Here is a 12,863-nt window from a genome sequence, read left to right as displayed (position 1 = left end):
TAGGCCTAATGATAGAATTGACATTCAAATAGTGACAGGTTGCTAGCCCATCGTCTAAAAAGGGAACCAAATTTTACAAGACTTATATATTATAAAATGTACAGCTACATACTATCATCATGCCAAATTTTTATTGTGACAGGTGGAGCATAATTTTAAATGAACAAAGCTAATAAAAAACATACATTCTACGTCTCATTCCCATTATAGCAGAATTAATAAGTGCCGTGTGGTTCCCGGCACCAATACAAAAAAGAATAGGACCACCCTCATCTCTTTCCCGTGGATGTCGTAAAAGGCGACTAAGGGATAGGCTTACAAACTTGGGATTCTTTTTTAGGCGACAGGCTACCAACCTATCACTATTTGAATCTCAATTCTATCATTAAGCCAAATAGCTGAACGTGGCCTTTCAGTCTTTGCAAGACTGCTGGCTCTGTCTACCCCGCAAGGGATATAGACGTGACCATATGTATGTATGTATGTGTTTAACTTAAAAACTAGACTACAAACAGCGCATTACCTCATCTGAACAGTAGACGCGACCATAATTGGCACTAATATGAGCGTGACCACGACTCCGCACAACATGGCGGCCACGCGGCCCGCGCACGTTATCAGTAACTCGTTTATCGTGGACCATCCTGGAAATATATACCGGTTTCTTTTTACCAGTTCATACATACATACATACATACATAAAATCACGCTTCTTTCCCGGAGGGGTAGGCAGAGACTACCTCTTTCCACTTGCCACGATCTCTGCACACTTCCTTCGCTTCATCCACATTCTCTTCTCTTCATGCAAGCTCGGCGTTTTCGTTTACTCTCGACCTGACCCTTTACCAGGACGTTCTTAATTTGATCAAGATACGTTCGTCTAGGTCTTCCCACTCCGACCTAGTCTTTACCAGTTCATATTATTGATAAATATATATATATATGATATACATATATATATGGTCACGTCTATATCCCTTGCGGGGTAGACAGAACCAACAATCTCGATAAGACTTCAGCTGCATTGTGCAATTGGGATTCAAATAGTGACAGGTTGCTAGCCAATCGCTTACAAGAAGAATCCCAAGTTTATAAGCTCTACTCCCTTAGCGGACTTTTACGACATCCATGTGAAAGAGATGGAGTGGTCCTATTTTTTTATATTACTTAGTGCCGGGAACCACACGCCATATAAAATTTCATTATCATATAAATAGGTAGATACTTACAATAATGTAAAATTGGCATTCGATTACATAGATACTAAGGAATACTTACTAGCTCCGACCAGCCACACGTAGTATCCCACGCTGAGAATTCCCAATAAAGCGACTAACACGTCTACAGCGTATGCGGCTGGTAGGCGATACCAAATCATGAAAGTGTTTAGAAAGTCAAAGTATACCGTTGTTTCTGGAGGGGCCTGGAATAAATAGAGATAGATACATTTAATTTTGATGAAATACAACGTACATACATATAATCACGGTTATATCCCTTGAGTTAAGGACAGAGCCAATAGTCCTAAGATGACTGAAAAGTTCAGCGTTCAGCTTAATGTTGGAATTGAGATTCAAATAGTGACAGGTTGCTAGCCCATTGCCTCAAAGGTGAATCACAAATTTAAAAGCCTTAGTAAAGTACCTTTATAAGCATAATTATACAATTATTCATTACATAACAATTGTAGAAGAAAATAACTTTTGCAGCAGAAACAAACCAATATTAAATTAATGTAAAATAAATAATAATTTGTACTGAATTTCTCTTTAGTTAAAGTTCTAATTCTTTTTTCCTTGATGTACATAAATATATAAATAAATACGACAAATATATACGGGACAAATGACACATATTAAGTTAGCTGGAAGTAACAGATTTTTATTACTAGACACAAACTAAACGATACTATATTAAATAAATAATTATAATAATTAGATTTTTCCTTAATTAGTTTTATTTAAATTTATTTTAGTTTTAATAAGGTGGTTCAAATATTTGTTCAAAATTCATTTAACAAATGGCAACAAAAAATAAATACTTATATTGACAAACATCCAAGACCCTGGCCAATCAGAGGTAATTTTTTTCTTATCATGCCCATCTGATGAAAATCACCATCTTATCTCAGGGCATGATGAGAAACGAACTTTCTCTGATTGGTCTGGGTCTTGGATGATTATCTATCTAAGTATTTATTATAAAATATAGTATCGTTGAGTTAGTATCTCGTAACACAAGTCTCGAACTTACTTCGAGGCTAACTCAATATGTGTCATTTGTCCCGTATATATTTATTTATTTATTATTTATTTTAGTAGTGTCGTCCCGGCAGTGCCGTGTGGTTCCCGGCACCAACACAAAAAAGAATAGGACCACTCCAGCTCTTTTCCATGGATGTCGTAAAAGGCGACTAAGGGATAGGCTTACAAACTTGGGATTCTTTTTTAGGCGTTGGGCTAGCAACCTGTCACTATTTGAATCTCAATTCTATCATTAAGCCAAATAGCTGAACGTGGCCATTCAGCCTTTTTAAGACTGTTGGCTCTGTCTACCCCGCAAGGGATATAGACGTGACCATATGTATGTATGTATGTATTATTTATTTTATCTGCTAGGATGTGCAGGTTTTCTCACGATCTTTCACTCCAATATCTCGACAATGAGGATTCGTACCTTATTCCCCATATCGTCATCGTCAGCCAGCTCGCTGACGAGGCCCATGACCATGTCCCCGGCGCATTGTAAGACGCCGCTACGCACGAGGTCAGGGTGGTCATAGCGCGTGTGGTACACGTGGCCGAACTTCGTGAACGCTATATCTATACCTGTTTGGTAGAAAAAAGATTTCATTAAAACATACATACATATGATCACGTCTATATCCCTTGCGGTGTAGACAGAGCCAATAGTCTTGAAAACACTGAATGGCCACGTTCAGCTGTTTGGCTTAATGATAGAATTGAGATTCATATAGTGACAGGTTACTAGCCTATCGCCTAAAAAAGAATCCCAAGTTTGTAAGCCTTTCCCTTAGTCGCCTTTTACGACATCCATGGGAAAGAGATGGAGTGGTCCTATTCTTTTTTGTATTGGTGCCGGGAACCACACGGCACTTATTTCATTAAAAAGAGAACTTTTTTTAGGTTGTCTGGAAGAGATCCCACTTAGGGATACGCCCGCCTTTGTAGTTCTGTACTACTGTTTTATATTAGTAATGTACTCCTTTAGTGAACAATAAAGCATTTACTTACTTTCTTTTTTTTTTGTTAGGTACCTACTGAAAAAATAAAATCGTCATACGTCAAGAAGACAAGGAAAAAACATAATATACATATATACGGGACAAATTACCCAGATTGTGTTAGCCTCGAAGTAAGTTCGAGACTTGTGTTACGAGATACTAACTCAACGATACTATATTTTATAACTAGCTGTGCCCGCGACTTCGTCCGCGTGGAATAGTTATTTTGGGCATCATATTTATTTTTGCAAACATCCTCCTCGGCTTTATCAATTATAGCTGCTAATTGTTATGCGACTTGGCGACGACTTGGCCCACATCATTACCCGCGACCGAACGGAGACCGTATAGTGAGATGAGAGGCCTTTGCCCAGTAGTGGGATCTTACAGGCTGATACTTTACTTTAAAATAGTAATATCTTCTAAGATGTTCATTGAAATTAAGTGATATCAAAGACAGTTGTGTTTACAATTAAATACTCATAATCAACAACAATCTTAAAAGATAGACATAATCAGTTTAAAAGTAGGTAAGAGGTAAAAACAGACAAACATACAAAGGAAGTAAGGTAAAGGGCGTGGTCACGCGTATTAGAAAGAACGCTGGTTCGCCGTATTAAATGTATCGCTGCAAATTGCTTATAACGACTATATCTCAAAACCTATTCGTCTGATTTACACACTGTAAATGGCAATTTTAGTCTACATGAAAAGCCGAAAGTAATAAACATATTTATTTGGATAAGGATTAATACTGAATTTATGAAAATTGGTTTCAAAATAACTTATGTTTATAATGAAAAAATAATCTTAAAAAATGAACATAAAAGTGGTTATTGTAAGTAAACCTTAAGAGATAGATATATGCTCTCGCGGATTTTTTTGTGGCAAAAAATGAGTACTTCACATCTTAGTACATTGTTTTACTATATCTTTGTTGGTTTGCGCAGCGTTCGCGTGGAAAGCTCGCAGACGGCCGACTCATTCAACTTTCACCTGCATTGTTGACGTTTCCCGTAGGAAATCCGGGATAAAATGTAGCCTATAGCCTTCCTCGATAAATAGACTATCTAACAGTGAAAGAATTATTCAAATCGGTTCAGTAGTTTCTGAGATTAGCGCGTTTAAACAAACAAACAAACAAACAAAACAAACTCTTCAGCTTTATAATATTAGTATAGATTTGATTATTGCATTAAATTTGATAATTGTAATCTCTATTATTGTCCTAAGATGATTTTCTTCACTTAGGGTTATTCTATTTTTTTAAAATAATAAATGTGAAAGTTAGTCTTGAGTGCCACTGCGTAGTGAAAACACGTGTTTATTCTAACCTATTTCAGACTTTTTCAAGTTTAATAATAAAAATCTATACTAATATTATAAAGCTGAAGAGTTTGTTTTGTTTGTTTGTTTGTTTGTTTAAACGCGCTAATCTCAGAAACTACTGAACCGATTTGAATAATTCTTTCACTGTTAGATTGTCTATTTATCGAGGAAGGCTATAGGCTACATTTTATCCCGGATTTTCTACGGGAAACGTCAACAATGCAGGTGAAAGTTGAATGAGTCGGCCATCTGCGAGCTTTCCACGCGAACGCTGCGCAAACCAACAAAGATATAGTAAAACAATGTACTAAAGATGTGAAGTACTCATTTTTTGCCACAAAAAAATCCGCGAGAGCATATATCTATCTCTTAAGGTTTACTTACAATAACCACTTTTATGTTCATTTTTTAAGATTATTTTTTCATTATAAACATAAGTTATTTTGAAACCAATTTTCATAAATTCAGTATTAATCCTTATCCAAATAAATATGTTTATTACTTTCGGCTTTTCATGTAGACTAAAATTTCCATTTACAGTGTGTAAATCAGACGAATAGGTTTTGAGATATAGTCGTTATAAGCAATTTGCAGCGATACATTTAATACGGCGAACCAGCGTTCTTTCTAATACGCGTGACCACGCCCTTTACCTTACTTCCTTTGTATGTTTGTCTGTTTTTACCTCTTACCTACTTTTAAACTGATTATGTCTATCTTTTAAGATTGTTTTGATTATGAGTATTTAATTGTAAACACAACTGTCTTTGATATCACTTAATTTCAATGAACATCTTAGAAGATATTACTATTTTAAAGTAAAGTATCAGCCTGTAAGATCCCACTACTGGGCAAAGGCCTCTCATCTCACTATACGGTCTCCGTTCGGTCGCGGGTAATGATGTGGGCCAAGTCGTCGCCAAGTCGCATAACAATTAGCAGCTATAATTGATAAAGCCGAGGAGGATGTTTGCAAAAATAAATATGATGCCCAAAATAACTATTCCACGCGGACGAAGTCGCGGGCACAGCTAGTGTTAAAATAAAACGCGCTAATAGTACACTACCTCAGAGGTGGCAAGGAAACGGATGCATATTATGACGCTTGCAACTTTTTGCATCGTTATATCTCAGAAACGGTAGCTTTGTTGAAAAAAATTATTGATACCTTTTTTATAGATAACTTTATGATCTACAATTTATGTCTGAGGTAATTTGAAAAACTTACCGTTTTAAAGAAAATTGCGATACACCCATTTTTTACCTTTGACCGTAAGTAATTTTTTTTCCTTAAACCGGAATCATGGGGAATTTTGACATAATGCTTTTGATTGTGTTTTAAATAATTATACTCATTTTCAGCTTGATGGGAATTAATGTAGCTATGTAGTATTTTTTAATAGTAATTAGTAGCGGCCCGCTTGTGCAGCAAACGGTTCAAGCCAAAGCCGACTTTCGGTGCTACAGGTTACGGCGCTAAATCCACTGCGGGTAACGCAACGTGTGTTCGCGGTTCTACAGAACAACGTCTATGGATAAACTGAAAAATTAAGATTTTTTTTTCTTCGTATTTTTTCGGGATAAAAAGTATCCTATTTTACGCCCAGGATAATAAGGTATAATTATACCAAGTTTCATCAAAATCGAACCGTCAGTTTTCACGTGATGCCTGAACATACAGACAGACAGACAAAAATTTTTTTAATCACATTTTTGTGTTTGGTATCGATCCAGTAACACCCCCTGCTATTTATTTTTTCAATATTTTCAATGTACAGAATTGACCTTTCTATAGATTTATTATATGTAAAGATAAATACTTATATAGATAAACATCCAAGACCCAGGCTAATAGACGAAGAAAGAATAGAAAAAGTTATTTTCTCATCATGCCCTGGCCGGGATTCGAACCCGGGACCTCCGGTGTCACAAACAAGCGTACTACCGCTGCGCTACAGAGGCCGTCGAATTTATCCGTCGCATTTATAAGAAGAGAAAGAAAAAACATAATGAAATAACAGATATCATAACGTATTACTTTCGCTATTAACCGTAGTTTATTTCAGAAACGTATTCTTCAACCAAGTGCCGTGTGGTTCCCGGCACCAATAAAAAAAAGAATAGGACCACTCCATCTCATTCCCCATGGATGTCGTAAAAGGCGACTAAGGGATAGGCTTGTAAACTTGGGATTCTTCTTTAAGGCGATGGGCTAGCAACCCGTCACTATTTGAATCTCAATTCTATCATTAAGCCAAACAGCTGAACGTAGCCTATCAGTCTTTTCAAGACTGTTGGTTCTGTCTACCCCGTAAAGGATAAAGACGTGATCATATGTTTGTATGTATGTTTTCTTCAACCAAAAACACAGTAACAATTTAAATTAATCATCTAATTAAATGCACTATAATATGTTTTACTCACCATTCAGTCCACCGTAGAACCTCCAAATCCTGAAATCCGTATCGGAAGGTATAATTCCTGAGGTGAACAGGAATTCTCCCACCGACTGTGCATTAGGTCGGCTCACACGGCGTTTGTACGCCGAGAGGGTACGAGGATCCGTCACCTAAAACATATAAACATACATACATACATATTTTTTTTATTTTATTTTTTATATACGGGACAAATTACACTGATTGAGTTAGCCTCGAAGTAAGTTCGAAACTTGTGTCACGAGATACTAACTCAACGATACTATATTTTTATAATAAATACTTATATAGATAAACATCCAAGACCCAGGCCAATCAGAAAAAGTTCTTTTCTCATCATGCCCTGGCCGGGATTCGAACCCGGGACCTCCGGTGTCGCAGACAAGCGTACTACCGCTGAACCACAGAGGCCGTCAGATATAAACCACGTCTACTAATTAAATTCGCGCTAAATGCTCTGTTTCCACGAGGGGCTTATAATGTTTATTATTCAACGTCACTGGGCTACAGTAATATAATGCGACTTTTTGTAGTCTCATAAACGTCTCACGCACGTTTTAAAGTAGACATAGAAATGGTAATTATATTGACAGTGGGGAATTTTCAAGTATGTTTCGTTCATCTCATTCATTCGTTCATATAACCACGTCTATATCCCTTGCGGGGTAGACAGAGCCAACAGTCTTGTAAAGACTGATGGGCCACGTTCAGCTATTTGGCTTTAAGATACGATTGAGATTCAAATAGTGACAGGTTGCTAGCCCATCGCCTAAAAGAAGAATCCCAAGTTTATAAGCCTACCCCTTAGTCGGCTTTTACGACATCCATGGGAAAGAGATGGAGTGGTCCTATTCTTTTTTGTATTGGTGCCGGGAACCACACAACACTAAAAGATATAAAACATATTATGTAAATCACAAAGTTGTTTAATTGTTTTGTATTAAAACTAGTTTCTTCTTCTGGCTTTAGTCTTGTGAAGGGCTCGAGGTAAGCCCTTGACCATGGATCCTGAATTGGGTGAGTCAGGTTTTTACACGAAGCGACTCCCGTCTGACCTCCGCAACCTTTGCATGGGAACCTAACCCGTATTGGATCATTTGGTTACAAATCCAGTTGCCCGAAGGTGCAAGTTTCCTCACTATGTTTTCTCTCATAAAAAATTATAATCTCAGATCTGAATCATCCGAGGTATTATTATCTTTTTGATTCTGATACAAGTATTTAACTATAGCTACCAAATAAATTATTGCAGCATAATGCCTTTACCTAACATCCGTTAACCCGGTTGAAGTTTGGACAAGAATACATACATACATAAAATCACGCCTCTCTCCCGGAGGGGTAGGCAGAGACTACCTCTTTCCACTTGCCACGATCTCTGCATACTTCCTTTGCTTCATCCACATTCATAACTCTCTTCATCCAAGCTCGGCGGTTTCGGGTACTTTTGACCTGACCCTTTACCAGGACGTCCTTAATTTGATCAAGATACGTTCGTCTAGGTCTTCCCACTCCGACCTTTCCCTCCACACTCTCCTTGTATAAGAAAAAAAAAGAAGAAAATAATGACCTGAAACACGGCTGGCTTCCCGTTCATCCCGGCCGCGTCGAGATTGACCACCACGGAGACTCCGCTGAACCAGGGGTGAGATATGAACCCGTGACTGGCCTGGCGGACAAAACATTAATGAATTCAAAAACTCAAAAAATTTAAAATTCAAAATTTTTATTCATTACTATAGGATACTATATATCGCTTAATAATTGTCAAAACGTATGGTTTAACAACATTGGTTGACGTCAAATAAATTACTTAAAACTATGTTTACTGCCGCTTCCAAGGCGTCTGTGCAGAAGAAGCGGTAACAAACTCATTTCAAAATCATTTTATAAATGAGTTCATTTTACTTATAAAGTAGTTTTCCAAAATTTATTGACAATATGTTTCGTTAAAATTCTTAACAAAAATGTATAATAGGTATACTGGTTAGCAAAAAAGTTCAAAAATAATAAAATGCAAAACACGTTTTATAAAAAACGTATAATGGGTTACAACATGTTTCGTCGAAACGTATATGCATTTGTATAAATTTTTATATAATTTTTCTAATTTCCCAATACATACATACTTAAATAAAAATAACAGCGCAGCAAATGTGCTGCACTGCATGAAGTCAACAAATACACATTTTGCAAATACTGGCAAAGACCTTGCCCAGACAATAATTTCAAATACTAAAAACATAGACCATAAAACATTTCTCAACGAGATACCATCTCTACCCCACACGTTTATCTTACAACTGACGTCGCAGAAGTCAACAGTATTTTGTTCAATATCAAATCAAATAGTGCCCCGAGCTGGGATAAATATTTAAAATATGTTAAAAATGAAATTATCCCCATCATTGCTCATTTGGCTTTTTTCAAACATGGCATATTCACCAACCTGCTCAAAGGCTCAATAATAACACCGGTTTATAAAGGAGGAGATAGAGATGACTTTAGTAATTATAAGAAGACCAATATACGTCTTATCGGCAATATCAAAAGTCATAGAGAAGCTACTAAATAACAGATTGAAAAAATTCTATAATCAATTGAATATATACTATCTGTATATTAAATTTATAATAGAATTTCTTCAGTTTGGGTTAAGACATGGAAAATCAACACAACCTTCAAACATTAAAAGATAAAAATAAATAAAGATAAAGATTTTTCTTTCTTTCTTTCTATTAAACATTCAAAAACAAACTATATTTGCTTCGCAATAAATAATCGCACGCAACCAAAAAATAATTTTCAAATAAAAATACATAACTGTAATAATAAAGAAAACGCAAAATGTGATTGTCCTAAAATGTGTCAGACAGGACAGGCAGAACATTCAGGACAGACGGGACATTCAGGACAGACAGTAGGTCATTGAAACAAAAGATAAATTTTTGACTTTAGATACATATGATAAACACTTATTCATTAGTTTATCACACAAGATAAGAAATATACTTAAACAAAAAAAGGAATGCCGACAAGCCGGAAAACAGTGATATGTGGATCCCGGCACCAATACAAAAAGGAATAGGACTCCTCCATCTCTTTCCCATGGGTGTCGTTAAAGGCGACTAAAAGATAGGCTTACAAACTTGGGACTCTTTTTTAGGCGATGGGCTAGCAACCTGTCACTATTTCAATCTCAATTCTATCATTAGGCCAAATAGCTGAACGTGGCCATTCAGTCTTTTCAAGACTGGTTGGCTCTGTCTACCCCGCAAGGGATATAGACGTGACCATATGTATGTATGTATGTAAAAAAAAGGAATATTCTAAATTGTAAATCTAGTTAGGCGTAAATCATAAAAGAAGGCTCCGATCAACTACAGTGATTTGTAATACTTGTTTTTGGAATAAATAAAATTTATTATGTTGGTACATGTAAAATGTGCTCGGGTCATTTGGGAGGCGTTCATGGGGCCGAAGCCAACATGAAGAGGCCCTTTGGTACATTTTGTTCTAAAGTGAGATGGCTGCAGCTGTGGAGATCTGTCCCTTGATGAACCATTGGGATTCACCAACGGACAGCCCTCCACAGCTGCGACACTAAATAAATATAAATTAAATATAAACGGAACAAATTACACAGATTGAGTTAGCCTCGAAGTAAGTTCGAGACTTGTGTTACGAGATGCTAACTCAACGATACTGAATTTTATAATAAATACACGGTGTCATAGACAAGCGTAGGTACTACCGCTTCGCCACAGAGGCCGTCAATTTAAAAACTATTGCCATATTATTATAAAAAAAAATCATGTTACATATAACTGTAACTAAATCATTGTCACTAAATTTTAAAAATAAATTTATAACCAAAAAAATATACTGACTTCGGGCAGTACTTTCCTTTTTCTCACCTGTAAAGGATTTTCCTCAGCTCCATTGAACAGAAATATGATGTTGTGTTTAAACCTCTGCGACCTCCGAGACAGTTTGTCGAGAGTCTCCGCCATGGCCGCACAGAACACGACGTTGTCAGACGCACCTGCAAACATTTTATTTTCAATTGTAAAATATATTTTTTACTTAAATTTTGACAAAATATTTTACAATATAAACATATCTTATTTTACAACGTTTTAATCTAATTTTATGTATTTAAGTTTTTTTAAAGTAATTTTTTTATTTTGGATTTTTGTTAATTTTAATTTACCGTATTTATTATAGTTGCACTGAATTTCTCCAATATCATCAATTTAGTAAGAAAATACTAAAATGTAACATTCTTTATTAATTCAAATTGTATAAATAATATTTATATTTTTAAATGCCTTGAATTTTTTTGATTAGAAACTAATTTTTTCAATACAAAATGTTTCTTCAAACCCACAGTAATAAATCAGATAAACATAAATTTATTGAATTGAAAACCTCCTTATGCCGTGTGATTCCTAGCACCAATAAAGAAAAGAAAAGGAGGACTCCATCTCTTTTCCATAGATGTTGCAAAGGCAACTAAGGGATAGGCTTATAAATTAAGAATTCTTCTTTTAGGCGATAGCCTAGCAACCTGTCATTATTTGAATCTCAATTTCACAATATTTTTATTTTATCATTAAGCCAAACAGCTGAACGTGGCCTATCAGTCTTTTCAAGACAGTTAGCACTGCCTACGCCGCAAGGGATACAGACGTGATTATATGTATGTATTCTATAATTAAGTCAAACAGCTGAACATGGCATGTTAGTCTTTTCAAGATAGAGACGTGATTACATGTATGTATATATGTTTAAACCTCCTTACCCAAAGCGTAAGGTACAGAGTCGTAATGGCAATTAACCAATATGGACGACCCTATACTACCATTGGTATAAAACCCGCTGCCTTCCAACACGGCGACGACGTTAGACAAATTCTGGTAATAGTTCACGAAGGGAAATGACGTGTTTAGCCAAAACGAATCTGGAAAAAAAACATTCAAATACACAATTTTTTTTATAATATAGGTACACATAATTATTTATTAGATTGTGCCGTGTGGTTTCCGGCATCAATACAAAAAAGAATAGGACCACTCCATCTTATTTCCCATGGATGTTGTAAAAGGCGACTAAGGGATAGGCTTACGAACTTGGGATTCTTTTTTAGGCGATGGGCTAGCAACCTGTCACTAGTTGAATCTCAATTCTATCGTTAAGCCGAATAGCTGAATGTGGCCATTCAGTCTTTTCAAGACTGTTGGCTCTGTCTACCCCGCAAGGGATATAGACGTGACCATATGTATGTATGTATATACACTAACATCTGTTAGGTATGCTGCCCACCTGGTTCCAGGATTTTACCTTTCACTCCCCAAAGGTTGGCTGGAAGAGATTGCTTAGCGATAAGTTCGCCTTTACTCAAAAGCGGACTTATAATGTATGTTTCTACTACATATTTTTTTAATATTAAATAAATTTAAAAAAAAATTATAATTTTTAATTGAATGTCAAATTTAAATAATTTTTCATCATTACGTTTCTCATCATGCCCTGGCCGGGATTCGAACCCGGGACCTCCGGTGACACAGACAAGCGCACTGCCGCTGCGCCACAGAGGCCGTCAAGATATATCTAATAACTACCTGTAGCAAACTGCCAATCAGTCCTGACAGTCTGCCTGGCCGATGCGGCTATACCATCGACAATGCTCTTCATGTCCCTGGTCTTCTGCAAGTGGTACTGGGTGCCGGCCACCCTCGGCTGGTCTCCAATTATCCGATTGAAGTATCTCCACGCCGCTTCTTCGCTAAACGTTGATGAGTCCTGGTTGAGACCAAAGTTAAGTGAAAAAACACATGCACATACATACA

At 36.4% G+C, this 12,863-nt stretch overlaps 1 protein-coding gene across 3 annotated transcripts in view; it reads right to left on the bottom strand.

Moving 5' to 3' along the window:
• Positions 1-12,863, bottom strand: part of LOC106138228 (endoplasmic reticulum metallopeptidase 1) — a 35,778-nt gene that overhangs the window by 13,988 nt on the left and 8,927 nt on the right. For all 3 annotated transcript variants that reach the window (XM_060951850.1, XM_060951849.1, XM_060951851.1), the window contains 8 exons: positions 12,636-12,816; positions 11,816-11,974; positions 10,929-11,056; positions 8,582-8,680; positions 6,998-7,142; positions 2,677-2,828; positions 1,279-1,423; positions 524-644 (listed from right to left, as the gene is read on the bottom strand). In XM_060951850.1, coding sequence (XP_060807833.1) covers positions 524-644; positions 1,279-1,423; positions 2,677-2,828; positions 6,998-7,142; positions 8,582-8,680; positions 10,929-11,056; positions 11,816-11,974; positions 12,636-12,816 — 1,130 coding nt within the window. The remainder of the gene's footprint in view (positions 1-523; positions 645-1,278; positions 1,424-2,676; positions 2,829-6,997; positions 7,143-8,581; positions 8,681-10,928; positions 11,057-11,815; positions 11,975-12,635; positions 12,817-12,863) is intronic.

This window comes from Amyelois transitella, chromosome 26 (genome assembly GCF_032362555.1).
Source record: "Amyelois transitella isolate CPQ chromosome 26, ilAmyTran1.1, whole genome shotgun sequence".
Lineage (NCBI taxonomy): Eukaryota > Metazoa > Arthropoda > Insecta > Lepidoptera > Pyralidae > Amyelois > Amyelois transitella.
The sequence above is the reverse complement of the archived record's forward strand: the minus strand, read 5'-3'. Positions and strand labels throughout refer to the sequence as shown.